This window comes from Aphis gossypii, chromosome 1, assembly GCF_020184175.1.
Source record: "Aphis gossypii isolate Hap1 chromosome 1, ASM2018417v2, whole genome shotgun sequence".
NCBI lineage: Eukaryota > Metazoa > Arthropoda > Insecta > Hemiptera > Aphididae > Aphis > Aphis gossypii.
Window position 1 is genome coordinate 65,529,878 of NC_065530.1, and position 24,953 is coordinate 65,554,830.

The window sequence follows — 24,953 nt, forward strand, 5'->3', positions numbered from 1 at the left end:
TATTTTCATTACACTATGCGATTTACCACATAGATCTGGTTAATTTTAATTGAAGTATAATATACATTTAAACCGTTGGTTAATCGTATTTTTTTTACCAACACTGATTACAGGTAGTTCCAGATTTAGAACAGGTACCGCCCTTTTAAATATGCCGCCTCTACTTCAAGAAAAAAAATTTAGTAAACATTTATATGTTTTTTTTCCATTTATTACAAAATTTGCCACCCTAGGCCCGGGCCTCAAGGGCCTAAGCATAAATACGGCCCTGATTACAGGTGACTGATACAGAATATAGATTTATTTATTAAATGTTGATGGATCCTACACATTCAAAAATTAACCCAATAACTCCCAAGTTATTACTCATTAAATGTATACTTATACTATAGATAACAAATCTTGAAAATAGTTTTACAAAAATATAAAATAAATGCAATATTTAATCTAGTACATATAAGATTCAGAAAATGTTACGAATTATAAAATGTTAATAAATTATTGATATTAATTAGGCTCTAATATCTTCCAAACCTATATTATCGTGGACTTATAGTACACAAAGTTAAATAATTCAAAAGTTCAAAACCTTTTAGAACAAATTTCCATTTAGATAGTATACCTATTAGAATTCAGAATTTTCAAAAAAGCCAACTGCTTTATAATTTACTGTAAAAGAGGATGATTCTTATTTGAAAAAAATAGGGTTTGTCTAAAGTTGTATAAAAATGTTTAGTACCTTTTTGAAAAAAACCGTTCTAGGTGATATCCATCTTTAAAAAAAAAAAATCTGAAAACTGAATTTAAATAAATAAATTATTTAAAGAAATATAGGAGCGAGTATGTTAAGTAAATCACTCTGTATATCATATTATTCATTAGCAATCACAAATCGCTTAAGTGTTTTAAAAACATAAAACTGCCACAACATCTGAATCAATATATAATAATATAGATATAATATATGTATCATAGGTGTAGTTTTGTACTGTTAAAAACGACAAAATTATTGATAGGTACACTTAGACTTATTATAGCTGTAATTGCAAGTTGAATTCATTTGACCGAACATAATTTTTTGTAAGGTTTTTTTCTATTTTCATCATATAATAATGGAAAATTGATTTCAATTTCCTTAGTGCCTTAAATATACCTCTCTAAGTCTCAACTTTTCCTTCATTCTTAACACTAATTCTGAAATTGTCATCAACAAAATAATTAATTTTATTTTGGAAGCCGGTTTTGTTAATACATAGCAATTTTGCTTTCTCTGTCTTATTGTTGGCTTAATTTAATGTTATTATGTTTAGTTTAGTAAATTATGAAATTATCGAGCTGAATAGTTTTGTACTGAAGCTAATAAAAAAAAATATATTAATTTTTTTACAATTAAAAATCAGGCCAACGATTTAGAATATTTTAATAGAACGTATCATGTAGCTATAGGTATATAATTATTTTGGTATATATTACACGACATGGTAGGGTTATGTTAATTTTAATTATAACAACCTTTATAAATAAATTAATATAAGTTTATGTATATTATGTATAGTATAGTCATTAAATATTATATTTATAGTAGATTGAACCTTATTGATCAATACCGTGACTAGAAAATTAACTATTTGGAGGTGTTAAGTGCAAACAACCGTCGTTGCATGGGTATAATTTTTTGTTTTTTTTTATTTTTTTTAACTATCTTTAGAGAAATTAGAAACTGAAATATAAAATATAGATATATAAGATTACGTGATTAAAAGTGTAAATAAATTGGTACTGAGAATAACAGGTGTCAATTCGATATATTTACAATCAGCAATGGTAATATGAAAGTAAATTATTTATATAGGTACATTACATTTAATTTAGAATTAATATTTTTGTATTATTTCATATCTATTAATTGGTACAATACTGTATTCATATTATGAGTATTTTTATAGATAAATGAAAAGACTATACATAGCATACTCATTATATAACGTTTTTAATACTGAGCTGTGGGCTATAATTCTTTTAGCTGGTAGTGCGTATCCAAAACTGAGCCAATTAGCCATGTTGATTTTTTCGTTATGTAAACTGCCTAACTATATAAATAGATAATAATACAACTTTTACTTAAAATATTTTTTTTAAATAATAATTTTCGAAATGTTAATCCAATAAGCGTTTTTCGTTTATCGTTTTTTTTTTTTTTTTTTTTTTTTAATTGAAAGCTAAATCATTATAAAGTTTTACGTATGTTACTGTATATTGTCTATCTTTAAGAAATTTAATTTAGCAATTATAGCATCTTATATTTATAATAATTATAATTATTATTAATGCCAGCTATGTTTGTCATAAAAAAAAAAACAAAAAAAAAACTGTCAAATCTGAAATAATTCCGTATACAAACACCAAGGTTTATCTAAACATATTATTATAAAACAACTATAGTCTCATTGTTTTATTATTACTATTATTATTATTAATACGTAATATAACAGTATACGTCATACAAAAAATAAAAGCTGTTTCTTCTGCAGTCACTATACGCACATAATGATGTTTATACTCGTTAGTAAAAAAATTGTGACATAACATTGCTTCGACGAGTATTAACTGCTGTTTTCAAGATCATTTCGATGAACTTGAGAGGTGTAAAAATATATTCAATAATAATGAAAATATATATTTATTGCGTATATAAGCGCTAAGAATTGTTTATTTTTTTTATCTAATATCTTCTACAAAACGCAAATGGTGTTAAAAATACACAGTGGTCAATTAATTTTTAATAATAATAATATTATTAAACATTATGTTACGCCACACAAATTTATCGCGACGAAAATCATAGTTTGACGTACTGTATGTTTGTGTTTACTAAAAAATGTACGTAATTTTTTGAACTATACTACGACTATATGCACGTGTATTGAATGGATACAATAGATAGATAATATACCTATTTCGGTTTGCGATTATAAATAATTGACGCCAGTTCGCTTACTCCGTTGATGGGGCACACCTATATTTGTAAGTTGTAGAACACTTTAATGCGTTGATCTCTACGGAAGTCGAAAATAGTAATCGGACGAGCCTTGCCTTGAACTATACGTGTTAAAATTGGTTGAATTCTGCGAGTATAAAATTAAATAATATGCCGTTCACTCGTACTGCTGCAGCAGTCGGTGCAACCATCGTATAGTAATAATATACATAGTCGAGGATTTTACGTAAAACCCATGGTTTGAAATTTTGTATTGTGAAAAAATTTTAAATTGTTTGTGCATTTTAAAATGTTGATATCTCGCGTTAAAATTAAAATATGAAAAAAACCTGTGACGTTCACTAGATTAGGGTGACCATACGTCCTGTTTTAAACAGGATTGTCCCGTTTTTCGTAGTATTTATAATACATATATTACATAAATATTGTATATTATTTCATGTTTTGACAATCAATGTACCTATATTTTACTCATTGCAAAAAAGTGTTCTGTTTTTTTTTTTTTTTTTTTTGGAAATATGGTCATCCTACACTAGATTTCAACTATTAAATTTGATTATAAGTAAATTCACTATAATTATGTTAAATTTAAGTGAGTTGAAAAGTTAAATGGATTCTACAGAATGTACAATTTGCATTTTATGCGCTTATAAGACGGAGATTTAGATGTTATGATGTAGCGTTCTCGTTGAAATAAAAAAAAATATATAGATGCATGATTTTTTTTTTGAATTATGACAGCAAACCTACAGACTGCAGTATAAATAATACATTCAAATTATGATGTCAATGACTACAATATATATTAGTTGACGACATTATGCTTAAGTTTAATATAACTAATATAACTAATTACCTATATATATTATTATATTCAAAATCAATGAGAATTTAATACTTAATAGGCTTGTGTATATTTTTGGAACATTATGGAGTTATTATGTCATACAGACAATTATTATGACAGGTGAATTTATAATAATAAAAATGTCGTAAAAGTGAATAAGTCATATTAAATTAATATTTTATATTATTATTATTATTATTATTATACTATTATTAATATAGCCTTATGTATGTATTATTATATATAATTGTATGTATTTACACAATAATACGGTCGAGAGAAGGTATTGCTACATTTAGTGTAATTTCAGTTATTTTTTTCGAGTGTAGGTCCTTAAGAGGATGTTGCACCAAGGTTTTGTTATCTTAAGGTTATGCGTGTAATCGCGTGGCGGAAAAAACATGTTCATGCACAGACAGATCGATAAAATACGAATGGGAAATGATTTTGATGCTATCAAGACAGCTACTATATCAATGTAGGTAAAGTACAATATTCGACTTGTACCAATAAAATATACATATATGAAGACTATTTTGTGCTTAAAACATAAAATTAAATTCATATATATCATAATTTACAATATATATATTATACAATGTGTAATATTATATAGTTTAGTTTTAATTTATTTAATTTTTATATTATAACGCTGAATTTACCGATTATTATTTGCATTTTTTCAAAAAAATTTGAAAGTTGTAGAATAATTACTCGAATAATTATTTAGAGATATGCGCGTCAGATGCCCTCGAATATGTGGTTTATATTTAATTTGTTTTTGTTCATAAATGTTTAATGTTTAAAATGGTATACCTATACAATCAAGATTGAAAATAATCGATAATAATAAATTTACTTATTTTTGCCACATGTACAAATATAATATCAATTGTACCATATACTTATTATAATACCCACGTTAAAAATCTATAAATAGTACTTTTTTAACCTAATGTTATAAAGGTAGGTAACGTATTCATTGGATACCTAAAAAAAAACTAGTCATAAACGTGTCAGTAAAAATATAGGTGCATTATTTTTTCGTTATTTTAATGACGAATATTTTTTCAATAAAATATTTTAATATTATTGCCAAAACAGTAACGCGTGTATTGTACGGTAGTTCATTATTATTTATTATTGTATATCAAGCTATATACTCTGGAGTACACAATATCAATACATTATTTTGAAAGTGTGTCAAATTTATGTCTGCCCAATTTTCACTGGCTGTTTTAAAAATATTTTACGTTCACATCTTCACACAAAAAGTCTAACAATTGTCGTATGACGTTGATATAATTTCAGTAAAACAGTAAAGGTTGAATTCACGAATACTTCTATGATCGTACTATATAATATATAATACTTGAAAAAAATAACAATTCAGATAGGTACTAACAAACCTAAAAGATTGACAATAGGCATTACACACACAGTAATATTATAATATTATAAGCACTATAGTTATCTCTCTGTTTTAATTTCATACACCGAATTTCCTGAAACGTTGATACCTATTATGTAAAATCAAATTTTAAACGACTAGTTAATTAATTTTAACTTATTAGTATATTTCAAAGTTTAGATTAATGTAGCGCAGAGTATGTAATATGGTATATTTATACCAAATAATAACCCTGAGCCAAAAACTAAAAACACCCGTGGGTTGAACTGTACTACATTTACACTGAACTTGGAATGAGACGATAAATAATAAAAATAATCTAGACTTATAGTAAAGCAAAATCGATTTTTGAAACGTGGTCTATAATTATTCTATATTTCTACTATCTATAGTATCTTCCTACGCATATGCAGTTGCAGTGCGTATTATTATGTTTCCAACCACGCAAAATATAATCAACATGAGATTTCAAATAATAAGGACTGATAATCCAAGTCTATAACGATGATATTAATTTATTTTTAACTTGTACCATAGGCGATCCTCTCGAGGTTATATAGATTCACGATTGAAGTACAAAATATGTAAGTATTTGTATATTTTTAAGCTTTAATAAATAATATGTGAAAAATAAAATATATAGACAACTTTATCGATTTATTGACTCTTAATAATGTACATATAATATAAGTACATTCTTACAGATTTGATTTCAAATTCAGTGGCGTAGCTAGACATTTTTTCTTGGGTAGGCCCGATATTTTGATGTAATAAAGATTATCGATGAATATTTTTATTAAATAAAAAACATTTATTTTTGAAGAAAAGTGGGTAGGCCTGGGCCTACCAGGCCTACCCGCTGGCTACGCCACTGATTTCAATGTGTATCAATGCAAGTTTATATGGAACGACGTCATGATACACGCATTTACGTTTATATTAAATATGCTAATTTAAAAAACCCCGCAGGGGAAAATGTAAAGTTATCATAGTAATTAATGTGGTCAAAACTATCTCATGGATATGTATAGTTACTTCCGGATAATATTTCTTCGAAAATAAACCACATATATACATAATATGCATATATTTAAATGATAGTAAACTTATATACGCTCGTTATAATATACTTTGCATAGTTGCATGTAATACTAGCTCATAAGCGACGGTTGTGTTAATGTGTAGACAAAAACAGAGTTTTGTAAACTAGACACTATAGTTCATATTATTCTCGTCCTAAATATAAATCCTATAATTATTATTAGTGTTTTAGAAAAAAAAATGTTTGTAAAATTGTAAGTTATATACCCTACATTTTTATGGATATTGTCTCTAATTATGTTAGTTCATGTTATTTTAATTACCATATAATATATTATATCCACTTTTATCAAATTGATTTATTGTAATATATATTTTATAGATTATATAAATTTTTAATTTATTTAACACAATAAAAACTATAAAAACTTTTATTTAAATATTTTATGTAGAAACTGGAAAGTGACATCAATAGGTTCAAAATGTATCACGTTTTTCTCTATAAATCGTATAATATATTTAAATTGTAACTGTAGAGGTATAGACTGTATATCTTCTAAATACAATTGTGTTAGGTCCCAAGCTTAAAGAATACTTTTTAGTTTTTAAACTTAACATATCATGTTTTATTTATATTCTCTAGTATGTTACAATTATAATTTTACTGAAAACAATTTGGTATAACGTGTAAATTGTATGTATTAAATATATATAGATATGTCTGTATTTAAGTGTAAAATATTTAACCAATAGCTTATTATTTACAATCGTTCAAACTTTATAAAGCGTACAAGTTATAAGATTAAGTATAGGTACGTACAATTTCTATAAGCACATTTATCCGGTTTCATAGTACCGCGTTCTTGTATTCTAAGATTTTGATATTTAATTTAAGCAAAAAAGTTTAAGGATTTCTTCCCATTCGTATTATATGAAATAGAAAAACTTTCAAACAACGTGATTTGTATATAATTAGATTAAAATGTAATAAAGCCCAATATAATAGGTTCTGCAGGAATATCGATACAGAAAAACTAGACTGACGACAAAGGCTTTAAGTAAAAGACGTGTCGGTGGTAGGTATCCTCTCGGGAGGTTCGGCCTTATTAGCGAAATATTATTGTTCGAAAAGGCAAAAAAAAAAATAGGTACTTTATATACCTAGGTAGTTTATATTGACGTCACGCTCGACGATGCGGTAACACAACACGTTTTCGTCTCGCCCGGTAACAGTTGCCAAATTGCCTTGAACGAAGGTCTTTCTGCAGGAGAAAGACTTTTCGTAGCCTGACGTTATGAGTGTGTGCGTGCGTGTGTATATTATACATTATGCACACAAATACACGCACACACACACCCACCCGCGTACAGATCTGCGAGTGCATTAGCCTTGTTCGTGTCGGTCAATCTGGCGATTCTTAACGATTTAAAACGTTTTGTTTTTTCTTTATAACCATATATATATATACTTACGAATAACCCGAGTATCTAATTATTCGTTGAAAAATACGTATACCTACGATCTAAAACTAATTTATATTGTTTCCTGTTCCATAAACTGAGTTTTATGTTAAACATTAATATATTATAATAGGGTGTATGACTATTATGCGGTTCGTTTCTTTTTCAGATCGATCTACATAATTGTACAACATGTGAATTACTTAATGTCTATAAAACGTTATAAATGTACGTTATTATCGGCTTTTAATCTTCGAACTCGAACCTATAACATCGATTTAAAATGAATAAAAAATAGGTAAATGGTTTGAATTTACTTAGAACGAAAAAAAAAAAAAACGTTTTTATCATCAGTTTCCAATTACAACCTAGATACAGAATCGATCGATCATCGATGTGCTATAAATTATAATATGATATTATAGCCACAATGTAATTATTTTATAATATATAGTGCTATACTAACAGTAGGTATATATTATTATAATACTAGACATTGGTAATTACTCTCCAATAATCATATTTATAAATCCCACCATCGGCATTGCTTTAGCGTTTTACTCATTGATAGTATCGTAACCTTCACCACCCCCTCATCAAAAAAATAAAAAAATCATAAAAATTAGTGCTATTGTTGAGCTACTAGTTACAACTTTTGCTGAGCCGAGTTCAAACGAAACAATGGATTTTATTGTTTTCAACAAGACGCATATAATCTTAGGTAAATATTGCATGTTACCAGCCAAATGATACTTATTTGTCGCTCGCTAGAATACTCTATATATTATCTGTATATTGATTAGGATTTCCTGTAGGCCACACTATTGTGCTTGTATACAGCTCGCTGGTATTATAATTTATTATTATTGAATCATTTCCCGCATACTATCGATTAGCTATAGGTACGTTAATACCAGCGAACGGAAATAAAAAAAAAATACACAATATTATTGTGTTACAGTATACCAACGCCGCCGCGCCCTCGTCATTTAGATTTATCCTTCTCTTATTAAAACCACCTAGAAGCACTTGTGTAACATAATATACACTTGATAAATCTATATAATAGGTACACGTATTAAACGCCAAGCCACGCCACACGGTCACCGATACCCGGCACTACCGTACTTACATTGACACGTGCGTATCACTCGACCGAGATAATGTAAATTATATTTATATTTTCGAAACGACGTCACCTGCCCGCGCGAAGCGTGCAACAACGATGACATTGTCAAGACTTATAATAATACATCGGTGCAAGCTGTAAAACGTAGAATATATACAAATTGAACAACGTCGTACGGCAAGCCGCATAATATATGTATTATTGTTATTACAGGTATGGGACACTCGATCGTCGTCCTGTATATATGAGAGGCATCGCAAACGCACACGCCTCGCGACACACGTATAAAAATTAGTTTCGTGGTTATTCACGACGACGTCGTTGAAAATGTGCCAAGAATAATGTAACGTACCATATCGTATAACAATAATAAAATATATATTATCGTCTACAGTATCCTTATAGCCACGGATCGCGAATTACAATGTATAATATATAATATCGTTTCGTATATATTATACATACAGAAATAATGTGCCATCATATATAGCGGGTATAATATGGTATATGTACTATTCGTTTCGCTCATTTGCAGGATATTCGCAGGTTTGACGGCTATTCGTTTTATTTGCGCACCAGGAAATGTCGAAAACACTATTTTGAAATCAACGCGAAACACGCTTCGACTACCTACACGATTTTAATTATTATTATAGCGCAGTAGCTGTACAGCTATACTGCACTGTATATCTATGTAGTAGCTGGTTAAACTATACGGCTGGACGCGTCGATAAAATTATATTATATTGCAACGATCTGCAAAATATAATACTTACGCTACTACTGCAATTGTTGGTAATTAATTATTGCACTTTAATAAATTAATTACATAGTCTATAGGTATGTATGTATGCGTATTAGGTGCAGATGTTGCACATATCATCTGATCACGTGACGGTTTTTATAATTGTTATTATTTTACTACAATATTATAATAGTAGTTATAATTTTTCTCTATTATTGCACATAACGAGTGCAGTAGCAGTTCAACTTTAATTATAATGTTATATCATAGGGATGTGTTGTTTTGTATACGTTATGATACACTCGTAAGTTGTTTGTTATATTATTTTAAATTTTTAAATGTTAATCTGAACTTGAGAGTAAAAACTATATTATGTCCCATCTGAAACATATTATAATATAATATAATAGGGTGTCTATAATTATAACTAGTGAGTTGGTAGTTATATATTTAATAATAATTAATGGGTCATAAATCAAGGAAGAGAAACGTTTTTAGGTCAGTAAAAGTGTGTACGAATTACATTGTTATCGTTATTATTTATTCCAATATCTCATTGTGCCCCAACTATTCAGTATATTTGTATACTGTCTACAACAGTATACACCTAAACGCAGTGAAGCAATATATACGTTTTTTTTTTTAATACGTTTCAAAACAAATTATATTGACTCGTTCTAGGATAATTTGACCGGCAAAAGTAATAAAAAATTAAATAGCATAACGAAACTTGATCGGTTTTACATATTAAAATTAGAAATATTACCTTATAAGGTACCTAATATACTTCTTAAAATATAAAAAAAAATATAGGAAGACGACGTTACAAACTGTGTCCTAGCATGTAATAATTCTAACTTGTTGTTTATTAAGTGATACGAACTTAATTCAAAAATAAATGTCTTAATAAAAAAATGTTAAGTGTTATAAATATAATATCATTATTTTTCAAGTATATAATATAGCTGAAAATAGCTAAAAATAATATCTGATTTCACTACTAACATCAATAATTATTATTTATTGGTGTTGAGTGGAGTATTTGAAATTTGAATATAAGATGGCACATACAAATATACAATATCAACTACCCCGAAAGCGTTTTGCGTAGGTATAAACCAATAATCCAACTTCATAGGTGTATGAAATTTCTTTGATTATTCGATTTTACCTATTAAAATATTATTGTTATTAGTAAATGTCGACCAAGAAAACTAGTCAGTTATATAGTGTGTCATAAAATGTGAAAATCAAATTATTTATTTCATTTCGTTGAAAAAAAAAAATAATATCGAATTATAATATAACTCACAATATACGTACTAACGAATAGTATTCAAATTTCAAAGTCAGTGTTAAGGACAAGAGGTGTTAATAAAATATGATTGCGTCATACGGTCAACGAACGATTGAAGATATTTTTATTAAATTTATTTGATACAATATCGACAATAACAACTGTTATTAATTCTTTTTATAGCATGACCATTACGAATGATATTTTATTATGTTTTTCCAAGTGTCTACTATCTCTCGTTGTCCTCCGGGCTACAGTCAACATTATTAAAGTTACATATTATAAAAACTAAATTGTTCTACAATAATATTTGTCACAAATACATTATAAACAATATTTTTAGTCAATTATATTCATATTCAATTATTAAGAATTAATGTACCACATAACATACAACGCTTAAATAATTATTGCGTCTGTCCGATAACTTTTATCACGCTTCCAGTTTTGATATCCCAATAAATTATTTTTTTATTTAGGTAGGTACGTTGTCTATAATATTATATAGACTTGTACAAACAATTTTGTTGATTTTGTTATAGTGCCTATAACTGTCATGCTTATAATGTATCTGTATTATTATTTAACTTGGACTTTATTTAAAAAATGATTACCGCTGATTTCGTCTTTTATTTTAAAGTTTAAACTAACGAAAATCTGTTTTTAATTTATCTTCAAACTAATTAATATGGGTTCATTAACGGTGGGTTGAATTGAGTTATTAAAAAAAAAAATGAGAATAATTAAATTTCAAAAATGTGATTAAACTTTGAAACAAAATTACATTATATATTTTATACAACTAAGAAAGTATGCTTTATGGAATAATAATATTTATCGCTGAACAACGATCAACAGGAGCATTAAATTCGAATTTTTTAATTTAAAAAATGTTTTGAATATTTTTTAAAAGACAAAGAAATTATAGGAGCAAAATAACTCTACTATACCTAGTTGATCTAGAAGGTTTATTATAATACACATGGCTCGTGCAGAACAATAGACACGTCAACTTGTGTGGGCAGTGCAATGAGGGCACATCTATGCTAATATTCGAATCTTAATAATATTACAAGCGTAGGTCATCGAACGAATTTACGGGAGCATTGAACATTATAACAATAATGATTATCATACGAGGTATTCACGTTTAGGTATCTAATGGTAATTGTATAAAAAATATTGTTCCCGATCAAAAAATTGTATCGCTTAAACCGTTCAAACGCGTTAGTAATTTCCTACACATTATATCATAAGCTGTCCACCTATACTTAGGTATAACTTAAAAATATCTATGGGTTCAGCAGTAATGCTTACGCGTAGTCACTAATTATTAGTGCTGTGTTGAATTGTAAATTATAGGGTTGTATGATAATTGTCATAATATTTATCAGATATCGTGGGACGTGGGTAAAATACACAATAATATAATGTATTTTTGCGTATCGCAACGAGAAATGATATAAAATGCAATAATCGTTCTCCGGTTAACGAAACTTTACTATCTCGCAGGGAATTAAGATTATTTTTAATTTGAAGGTTACTTGGGTGATAATATTCATTACCGGTCAGTGGTCATTACTCATTACACACACTGCCTGCAGTATATATAACGACATTATATTTGTGAAGTGGAATAACGATCATTTACGATGATATCCTGAAGCCCTCCCTTCTCTTGATGACCGGCTGTTAAAAGTTTTTCAAAATAAATATCATTAAACGACTTTGACCAACAATAACACAATGTTGGATGTCACTAGCAGCAACGCGTTACGCAATGTTATTATAATCATTAAAAATCGGATTTTGTTGTCAGAACCATAGTCCAGAATATAAGCGAGGGAGTTATCCACGTGATAAATTATGATCATCACCTGCCCACTTAAGGCAAAAAAAATTATTAAACAGAGAAATATCTCACGTTGATTTTATAGTTTTCGATCATAACGAAACGGTGCTTTTATAATGACGACGGAAGTTACACAACGGTAGATATAACAGTACTTTTTAGGGTGGTAAATGTTTCGTATAGTGAGTTCAATCACTCATAAATTATGTGCATATGAATTATTAGAGATTGTATACTTGTTAGGATTCTGTATTTGTGTGAACGAAATTGGGATTGTCTTTTAAAAATATTGTGACTAAAATAAAAGGTCAAAAACCGAATGCTAAATTCACAGATATAATAATGTCAGGATATATATATTGTATACAGACATAGAATTTTTTTTTAAATTGTTGCAACAATTGGAAATATAGACATAACGTACAATTTGATTGGAATCTATACTATGATCATTTATAGGCTATAATAGCAGTTCAGTTACACGAGTGGTTCGATGAAACCACTAAGAATGCAATTCATAAATTAATTAATCATAAAGTAGACAATGTATTATATTTGACTATACGCAGTATTACGCACCTATTACTAATGTATTGAATAATAATCATCATAATCATCGCTTTTAAATTTAAAACGATAGTCGATAGTAATACAAACCCGTTTTGAACAACTCAAAGCGAAATTGCTTATTAGTTATTACGAGGTCACCAAAAGTACTAAGAATAGAGTACTTCATACAAAAATCAAGTTTTTTATCTATCCGGACATAAAATAAATTATTTTAATGAGCATTTTTCAAATATACTTTAACACAACAGTTCTATTATTATAAATTTCATATAGGAACTATAGAAAATAATTGAATTACTAAAAATATAAAAGTAAACAGTTTAGATATTGTTTTCTAAGAACAATTCTCCAACGTACTTAAGTATAAAAGATTAAACTTTTTATATAAAAGAAAATTGTAGATTTTACAGCATGACCCAAAATCTTTAGAGTGTTTGCAAATTGTAATAATAGTAATTTTTTATTTTTAATTTTACTTAAGAGCTAAAACTGCAACATTTGAGCGTTCTCACTATATCGTTCAGCGTTCTTATTCTCTTTACTTTCTTCTTTATACTCACGTTCACGCTTAGTTTTTATAGTAACTTAAATTTTGATCTAATCATTGTAAAGTGATAGAAACCGTTTGGTGTTATACACGTTGTTTGAAACCAATTTAAGATCTTTTATATGACTAAATTATTCACCTATTTAATTATAGTATTATTAAACTTTCGAGACCTCGGATCAAAAGTTATTATCTCAAAATATTAAATTATTCAGGTTAATTAAAAATCTAAAACCAAAAATTAAACTTCAAACTTTCATTTTTTACTTTCAAAGTTATTGTCAGGTATAAAAACTAATAAAGTAATTCTACGTTAAGTCTTAAATTCATTTTTTGCTCTAAGCAACTTAACGTTGACAATTTTAGCTAAGAACCAAAACATTTTAAAGATATAGGTAACATTTTTACTTAGTTAGAACTTTTTTGTTCTGAACTAAATTTAAGTTTTTATTATGACGTATTAGCAACTCGAAAATAATAAATAACGGGGTTGGATTTTCTTGTGTCACAAAATGAAAAACGTGATGTGAGATTAAAATCATATTATAGTAGATAGGTAGATACTAATGTACTATTATTATTTATAAAATTCGTTATTTTTTCTATATAAATGTACCTATCATAATATTATTATTTTATGATTGTCATCTAACCGTTTTGCCTTAACAGTTCAGTCCACGACCAAAATATGTGCTATTTACGGGATCGCTATTAAATAACGATTTTGTAAATCGTATGGTTTAGAATTTAGTTGTGAACAGTTTTTTAAACAATATAGCGCATACGGTTGTCTGTGAGCATTGCAAAACTAAACGTACTCAATACTCATATGATATATTATTAAGAGAGCGGATTTTCGAAAAAAAAAAAATCGAAAAAAAATCTACTCAATACTTATTATGGCCTCGTGTGCACTAAAATTACATCTATCTAATATAAATATATACCTATATATTATGAAGAAAAATATAAAGTAATACTCACGTCGTCTTCGTCGTCGCGCACGCTGTTCATCCAAAAGCACATGGCCATGCATATGAGCACTGCGCCCGAAGCGACCAGACCGACGCCGATGTACCGGACGGCCGGCACGGGTTTCGTGTGATGATCGGCCAGGCCGAGCCAGTTGAACAGGGCGCCGATGCACACCAGCGTCATGCCGAACCGGTACGGCCGTTGCGATTCTTCCGGGACGATCAGCGCCATTTCCGGGTGTGCTGTCCGGGCGATCGTGTCGTTGTCTCGTCGCCGTCAACCGGCACCGCCGCTCGCGCGCCGCAATCGCCGTCCGTTGTTGCCGCAGTAGTCGTGTTTCCAGTAAATCGTATTTGGTTATTTTTCGATGATAATAATATTATTCCGTCCGTCCGCTATCGAGCCGGCGGCAGTTGTTGCTGCGGCAGCTGCTGCTGAAACAATAATACGAAAACACGGATGTAGCACGAATCACACAAACTAAACGCCATGCCGTTTCGAACATTTTCAAAAACACGCAGTGTATACATATATAAATTATGATAATCGTTGATTCCTACGCATACATTACTGTTATAGTCCGGCGATATAGGCTGTAATACTCGTTTTTCGGTCGACAGATCGCGTTAATTTCCGTTTAGTTCGTTTTTTTTTTGCCCAAAAAATATCAATTTATTATGTACCTACTCGTCGCGCGTTCTATACAAATATTATATGCCTGGTGTGTAGTGGGTGTGTCACATGTGTGATAATCGTGACGTAGATTTCGCGATCGAGTTTTTTAATGTATATAAGTACGTTCAAGCATAAATATAACATTGCATTAAAAAATTGTACGAATTTTACATGTATTGTTATGCAGACTCAAAAAACAGTATTATTAACACTCTTTAGTCAATATTTAACTTTAGTGCCTTTGTTTAAACTTTAGACTCGTCGTGTTTAAATCATATTATCCGGTCGACTGATTGTTTTAATAAAAACGAACATTTCATGAGTGTAGGTATAGGTAAACAATTTTTATATTATTATAAAGATATGTACTTTGTTTTTTCACAAATATAATATTATTGAGTTACTCGTTAATCACCAGTGAAAATAACTGTATAATATAATATATAGTGTATATAGTATACATGTAAATATTACAATGATGCATTGTGTTAGATACCTACATGATGTTGGCAAAAAAAAAAAATTGTTTCAATATAAAAGTTGAACGGTTCACGAAAACAGTAAGTACCTACGTGAAAACCTAAGGTGAATGAACCAAATTTTTATTTTTTTTTTACAAAAAAAAGCGATTTCTTCTTTTTTTGATTTGCTTTCCTTTTGTCAATCGTCACTGATACAGCAGCAGCCGTTTGCTGTAGCCTGCAGACACCTTCATGGTTCACTAAACGCGTAGCGCTTCACGCACTATTAGTATCACTTCCTAACAATATACACACAACAAAAACCAGCGTGAATGTATAGTAACTATTATTTAAAACTCATTTCACGAATGTATCATTAAAATATTCAGCGATATTTTTGTATAACGAAAACTAACGATTGCAATCAGTCCATAATATTTATATAATTTACTACCTAATTAATTTCATAAATTAAAATTTTACGTTTTATAATATTACATAGGTATATAAACGATAAAGTAGTGATAAAATAGATATACCTATAATATTGAGTACCCATACAAAGTAGATATTATGTATTATATTACCCATATTTTAATTGTTTTTGATATAAGCTTTCCATATAAGTATCTACCTACATAATACAAGTACAAGGCGATTCGCTAAACAATTTATATGCTTAATATTTTATTGCAGATTATTGCGTGAAACTCTATTATTTAATACTCCACAAGGAAATAATGAACTACATACGTATAAAATGAAACATTCTTCTTTACACAGAGCAAGTAAATAGTGTACAGTAATGTACATACAAACGAACAATAATATATAGTAAAGACATATTAATATAATGGTAAATGTCTACTAATTCTAATATAATAATATTTTACTATTACACCACATAATATGACCATCATGATATTCAAAAAACGATTCTTAGCCAATATCAGTTATCCCAAAATTGATTAAGATTTATATAAAAATGCAAACATATGGATAATAAGCGCGAAATTTAAGTAAATAAGCTTTTTTAATGTTAATAGAAACAAATTACATATCACTATAATAAATAAATAATTAAAATACAAAAATATATTAGAAGCTAAAATATTAAATTTGTGTAACGAGTTGACACCTACTTGAAATACCATAGTTTTTCTAGATTTTAAACTCGATTAAAACTTCGTTGTAATAAACGTATGGAATAATATTCCGTTTTCTCTGTAGAAAGTTTCACGTCAAACTATTGGTGTAGTTGAGTTATTTAGAAAATAAAGTTTACATTTATTTGAGACTTTTAACAAAATTTTTTTTTTACTAATAACACGATTGTAAAGACACAATTAAGTATTAAGCGTTTAACAGCCTTTAAAAACAACGAAAAATAATATATTGACTACAGTTACGTTTAACTTTAACATAACAATTCACATATGTGATTTAAATGAAATCGGTTCTTCATTCGTACAGAACGTTTTTATCTAACCCGTCTACGGTTATTACTGATATTAAGTTTTAATTTATGGTTTATAAGTGGGATTTTCTTAATCTCTCATATTATTATCAGATGTTTTCTTCTAATAAAGGTTAATAGTTTTACCGGCACCTTGACTGTGTAAACGTCAACTATACCTACATATAATTTATTTACATGTACCATATACGTATAGTATTTTGATGATACACCTAATTACAAACAGTTTTTACGTAAACAAGATGTACTCACCTATAGATACAACAATACAACAATAACAATACGTAAAAAAGTAAAAAAAAAAGTTCGTCGCTTAAGAATAAATTATTATATAAGCTTACATTTTAATACAGATGCATGTTATTAAGAGATCTCATACGTCATATAATACTACACAAATTTTAATTGTTAATTTGTTATAATTAGTATGCGTGTAAACTGATACGTAGGTATACGTCATATGAATGTATACACAACACATATATTTATTTGTTATTTGTAGAAGAAAAATAAAGAAGGATGCGTAATTATTTTTATCTATTTTTAAATTAAATTACTCATTTAAAACATATCTTAATTAAAACTTCAAAAAATAAACATAATTAATAAATCATATTTTCTACACATTAATTTAATATTTAAGATAGTATATTAATATTGAGTAATAACATGTATAATATTTTCGATGATTTAAAATGTGTATAAACATTTATATATTATAAATGTTGCCATTTGAAAATATAAAAGTTTCATGTAATTTTGAAAAGTTAGAGAGACTATAAAAATATAAGAATTTACTATAAAATTTACTATAAAAGCGTCAGAAGAGTAAAAAAGTGAGCAGTTGACCTTTAAAAGAATAATAGATACAAGTACCTTATATCCCTTGTGAATTGCATAATTTACTATTTTAAAAAATATGGGTAGTGTACATGTATAAATACATAAAAAGATATCGATTGTTTTTATTTATAACTTATTCTAAAATATATCATAGTATTAAATAACAAAAATTGTTGATATAGTTATAATTATAAATCATGCTAAATATTTTAGTACAAGGTATTTTAATCACATACCTACGTAAGCGTTTTTTTTTTATTTCATCGATTTATTATTCATTAATGTCAGTAAGTTACAGCCTACAATCCACACATACACATTGCGTTTGATATTATTTGTCCATAACCTATATTTAAGCTTATATAAAAATACTTAACTATAAATAAAAATAAATTGTATGTGAAAAATATTATAATATTATTATACTACACCAGATATTCTCAATTATGGTACGTAAAAGTCCACATGGTAGTAACGTGGGAAACTACACGAATACATGGAAAATAATTCGAATTTGTATTTTTATTTGTTAATAATGTTTGTAAGAACACAGGAAATCTAATATAATATTTTATTGAATTTTATATTTTCTGCAAGTATTATTTATTATCATGTTTCTTGTCCTTTTGATACCTATAAATGTTTAAAAATATTGAATAGTTCATTTTTTAGTCTTAAGTGATACGTAACTAATGCGTAATACACGAATACACGAGTACATGGGTGGTACGCTTGGGAATCTCTGTATTACACCATATTATACGCAGGATCAGATTTACATTTCTAGATTTAATATTATGTATTATTTTTTTGTTATTTTCTAAAATAATGTTGTGTGTAATTTTATAATATAAACTATACTTTTATCTGTCTATAGTAAGTTCATTAACTATTTGGACGACTAATTTATTATTAGTAGGTAGTAATGTAATATAGTGATTTAAATTTGATTTCATGCATTAGGTACAAGGTAATCCTAACACAATATAAATGTGTCATATTTAGCGAAAATCCGGCACTTTTAATTTGATCCGGAAATATGGGATCCCCTATTATTACTAAATATATCTAGCCACCTATATAATTTAATTTATAACCTTTGTTTTTGGCATGTTAATAAAAAAGTAATTATTTAATTAAATATTTTAAATGTTAAAGTATTTTGAGTATAGTTTAAAATGTTTTTATGATTTAATGTTTATAAAATAGTTACCTATATTAGAATTAAAATTTTGAACATTAATATATATTTTATGAATCAAAGAGAAGGTGAGTATTTATATTCTTGATAAATATTTATAACAATACACATCGAACATTATTGTAAAATATATTGCATTATCAACTAAATAAATAAGACAGGACGATAAGTATTCTCTGATTATGACACTTGAGTTTTTTCGAGAAAACTGTTACCATAACTCGAAAAATTATGCGCTAACAGGTTGTAGTGACTCAGAGTGGGCATTCGTTTCACATCGCTAAATTCAGGTTTAGCAGTATTGTGTTATAAAAATAAGAATTAGCATCTGATGCTAAAGTTATATTTATAAATAAATAAATAACAAGTTAATAATTACGTTTTATGAATATTATTTACTTAATTGACAATGTAATACCACTAAGTAGGATAGTTTTTTTCCTTCTTTATTAATTATTAATAGCCCATGAAAAAAAAAAGTTAAGTGTGTGTTATAAATCAATTTATTATTACTTTGCTCTTTAGTTTTTTATGGTGGCAGTTAAAAGCAATTTAAGTTGTATTTTTGATGATTCTTTACTTGAAAGATTTTGATATCTATTCTCTTTTTGATTTTATAAATATTTTATCAATATTTTTTAGAAAGCCTAACAATTTATTAATTTTCCTGAACTTCACAATGCATTAGTATTATAATGATCTCTGTTATTTTTTTTTATTTACCACCATTGATACTTTATTATCTTCTTTAATAAATCAGAGTGGAACCTATCTTAATCAGAATTAATAAAAGAATTTGTGAAAAATATGTAATTATATACATAACTTGGCTGTGTATTGTGTTCATTGAAAGATAAGTGTTCATAAAATTAGCACCCCCATAATATTTAAACGTAAGTATTGTTATGACAATATCTTAAGTTAGGTTAGGTCTTCGCTGAACAATAGGTACTGAAGATTTTTATTTCGATCGAAATTGGTTGTATTCAGTAATGTAAAAGATTGTCTTTTCAATTAAATACATATTGTATTTATTCACTATGCAGAATGCATATTCTAATATTTCCGTGATTAAACTGGCATATATTAATATATTGGCGTTAGCCTTCGATAACTTTAAAAAAACATTCGTTAACAGATCAAATTTGCATTCTTGTACCTTAGCAAAACATTCCAGTTGATTATATAATATATTTATTTTGTGTATTCAAATCAAAATAATAAATTGCAATAGGTAAATATTAATTATTACTAATTTCAAAAATGATTCTCCAAATGTGATTTGAATAACAATAATTTAAGTTATGTGTATATTATAATATTTTCATAAAATGTAAATATTAAAATAATATATAATAATTTAATAATAATAATAAATAGTTGTGTTTAGACGTGTAGTATTACTTACATTGATAATGTTATTAACTTATAATTAGTATAATACGTATATTTATAATATGTATATAAGTATTTAAGCTGTGATTAATTGAATATGTTTAAATTTATATCATCGTGTTGTATATAAGTAGTATACAAATAAAATTTAGATATAGAAAATAAATTCTTATTGATATTACATACAAGATATGCAAGAAATTATAAAATACTATTACATAAAAAAAAAAGTTTTATATAAAACTAGGAAGGTGTATTTTTAAGAAACTCGTAATACCTTGACCTTGCCAAGACATACTATTATCTTAAGTCTAAACGAAAATGAAGGTTAATAAACTTTTTTTATAAAAACAAAACATGTGAATACCTTTATAGATTTATTAAAAAATAAATCATTAGGTATACTGTAAGTTTAATATATAAGTAATAGGTATACATATAAATATATATATATTATATTTAATACCTCATCATTTAATTTATTCATACAGTTTTCATTGTAAATAAAGGAAATAATAAGAATGTTAAGTTATATATTACATTGAACTCGATAATTCATATCGCATAATTTTTAGATTTATGTAAATAATAATTCTATAAATAGGTATTGGTATTAGCTTTTAATATTCTTAAACGTGATTTAGTTATTGAATTAAAGCACTAATACCCGCGGTATCACTTGTGAGTTGTGCTAAGTAGAAATGTAAAAAAATAAAATTACGGGGATTTATTAGTCTATTCATATTATCTACAGGCTTTATTACAATATAGATAGGTGTTTAATTGTAATGGTTTGTTTATACGCATTATCGACAGGATAAGATAATTTATTTTTAAGTAGTAGCCAGTAGGTACCTATAGAATAATATGTAATTAGAGCAGGGTATTTTATGGTGATCAATAATTATATATATTTGTATATAATAACTATAGCTATAAAATATAATTATGATAATATTCCTTTAGTATATTTTAATAATATAATTATTATCTATCAAATATTATTATATTGTCTAGGTTCAAGGGGCATAAATAAACAATACGAAAAATTAATCAACATAATAATATAAGGTACCTATTTAATAAAATAATTTCAAGTAGGTAATAAGGTATTTTTAATATTTTTAATAAAATAATTAAAAGGCAATTTTCAGATATAGTTGATACATATTTATCTCATTAAAGTATCTATACAATCATCATCTTTGAAAATTTATTCTAATAATTCTCAAAAATATTTTCAAAAAGCTTAAAAGCAATCTTTAGCAATCAGCATATAAAGTTGTATACCATACAAATTGCTCATATTACGTTCAATTAATCATCAACACTTTCAAAAAAATTATGCATTCAAGGATCTACAATAAAAATGGCTGTTTTTATTATTAAAAAAGTTGATATCGTCAAAAAAAACATTTCTAACATGACAAACAAAATCTTAATATTAAAAAATATGGGTATACCTACTTTAAAATCCCTTAAATCAAAATATGATATACATAATATACAAAATTAAATGATAAAAATGTATGATAATCATACTTGATAAATTACCAAGTAAATTAAGCTAATATAAAATTATATTAATGAAGTAAAATCATCTTATTTAGGTACCTATCTATGTCATCGTACTATTTCAGAATCAATATTTAACTTACGAGTTACGATAATATTTAAAACAGTTATTGAAAAATGACGATAATTAATAAATATTGACACCAAACTTAGCATGTTGTTTGCAATACATAGATTCATATAAAAAGTGTAACATAAAAACTAAATATCGACCTTGCAAAATGACCTAATACAATCATTATCGTCACAATTCATACATTTACTTTCATTTTATAACTCTTTGTTTGGAATATTAAATGAACAGTTACTTTGACATCCGGATGGGTTCAAGTTTAATCTTATGTTAGATAGACTTACTTTTTATTACCTACAGGAACTAACCATATAAATCGTGATGCGATTGGATGATTCACAAACCGTTATGCGTCATAATAATTAAGATACTAAGAATTTTTAATCTGAGGTTTGACATAGTCATTATCTTATAACTACTGAATCACTGTTTTTTTTAGGTAACATATACGAATTATTCGATACGTTACACATTTGATAAAAATGTATTTTCAAAAATATATAATATAATATGTAAGTAAACAATAGAATTTTTAAAAGTTATAATGTTATATAGAACTGTAAACTAGTGCAAATTGTAAGTCTTTAAAATGGAATACATAAAACGATTCGTTTAATTAATTTAATTTATTTAACTAATCGATTTTTACCTACAAGGTTTAATCAATTACCATAATTATAAATATATATATATGATATATTAATTTGTATGTTATGACTTTATAATGCATTGAATATAAAACATTTTGACAATTCAATAATTTAAAATAATATGTGCTTGTAAATTATATATTTTGCTCTACACGATAATGCAATCCAAGCTTACTATTTGTTTTTATAATTAAAACGAATTTAACAAAATTATGTTTTATGCACTCGTTGCTCATTAATTTTATTTTGTATGTAGTACGACACGAATGAAATAACTATATTTTTTTTATTCGTATACAGTGTATAATGTTTTATGTTAGCTTTTTCAATTAATTATTTTAATCTGGAAAAATATATAAATAAACCATGAAATCTTTAGGTACTTAAACGTAGCTGGTACACCTCAATATTTATTATTATTTGCATTTGTAATTTCTTAACATTTAGCATAATTATTTGGCATACAATATAGCTTGTAGAAATTATACATTATACTAATATAGATACTCAATGGTTGTATAATATATTAATACTTATTAATTGTATACGTTATTAGTTTAATTATGAATGATTTACAAAACCTATAATTAAATAGTTAATTTAAAAGGTTGATGCATCTTAATCAAAATCCGGTGTTCAGGAGAGTATTGTTTCTTAGTTATTCTTAAACAATATTATTTTAAAATTTAAAAATTTTAATATAAATTGTTAATAATATGATTTTTCATACCATAAATTAGCAACTATATATCTTTAAGTGTGTTATCGCGTACTATAATACTAATTCCCATTATAACATATAAAGTTTAATAATTTAGAATTTAGGAACTACTCCTTTGATGTATATACGTAGATCAATATTAAAACAAATCATCTGCTTAGCAATAATATACAAATAGAAAATGTAATTCTTATTTTAAAAATAGAAGTTTTTACAACTAGACATTCATTAAATGATATGAAATATATAATATGTAACTAAAATCATAAACAAAACTTAAAAAAACAGTCAATAAATTAACTTAAAAATAATAAAAATCAGAAAGTCAACAAATTTATTATCAAAGATTTTCTTTGAAATATGGGGTTGAATTTTCTTGATGAATCATTATCTATGAAGTATATCCGTCAATTTCTTTCTATTAATATGCATAAATGCAAAATATATTTACATTACGATGTGTGAATGTGACTTATTACTTGAAATAATAGCCGTATGAATAAATAGTACCGTTTTGTCTTATTTTTATAAAGGATTTAGGAGAATTCGTTCAATTTTATGATGTAGGGTATTAGAAGATATTAATTGAATCTATTATGACCCTCATAAAACATTTGAAATAAATCAACCTTGTTTCTAATTTACCTGGTACCTACGCATATGACAAGTAACGATAAATAAATGGTTATAAAAAAGGTATAATCGGTATCCAACGGCGACGGCACAGTATACATATTGAAGTGACCTTGATGTTTTGTTATCAAAATTGGCGAAAAAAGTATGCAAGTTATGAATGAACATACATAGATATATATAACAATCAAAATTTATGTGCAGATATATTGACATATTATACAATGCAATAATATATAAATATATTATATATTTAATTTTAGTTCGTACTAGATTATAATATAGATAATGTGTTTATCAATAAAACAACAACTCTAAATTTTTGTATTATTCAATTAAAAATAAAAATTATAAACATTAAAGGATAAGGTAATAT

General features: G+C 26.6%; 1 protein-coding gene across 4 annotated transcripts in view; it reads right to left on the bottom strand.

The window, feature by feature from the left end:
- The window catches only part of LOC114121326 (uncharacterized), a 33,862-nt gene that overhangs the window by 1,890 nt on the left and 7,019 nt on the right, over nt 1–24,953 (bottom strand). Inside the window, exons 1-2 of one of the 4 annotated variants that reach the window (XM_027983600.2) lie at nt 17,152–17,508; nt 14,883–15,304 (exon numbers count right to left, since the gene is read on the bottom strand). In XM_027983600.2, coding sequence (XP_027839401.2) covers nt 14,883–15,104 — 222 coding nt within the window. In that variant the 5' untranslated portion in view covers nt 15,105–15,304; nt 17,152–17,508. Of the gene's footprint in view, nt 1–14,882; nt 15,308–17,151; nt 17,509–24,953 lie in introns of those variants that run through there. The other 3 variants (XM_027983599.2, XM_027983598.2, XM_027983597.2) reach the window with 3 other exon arrangements.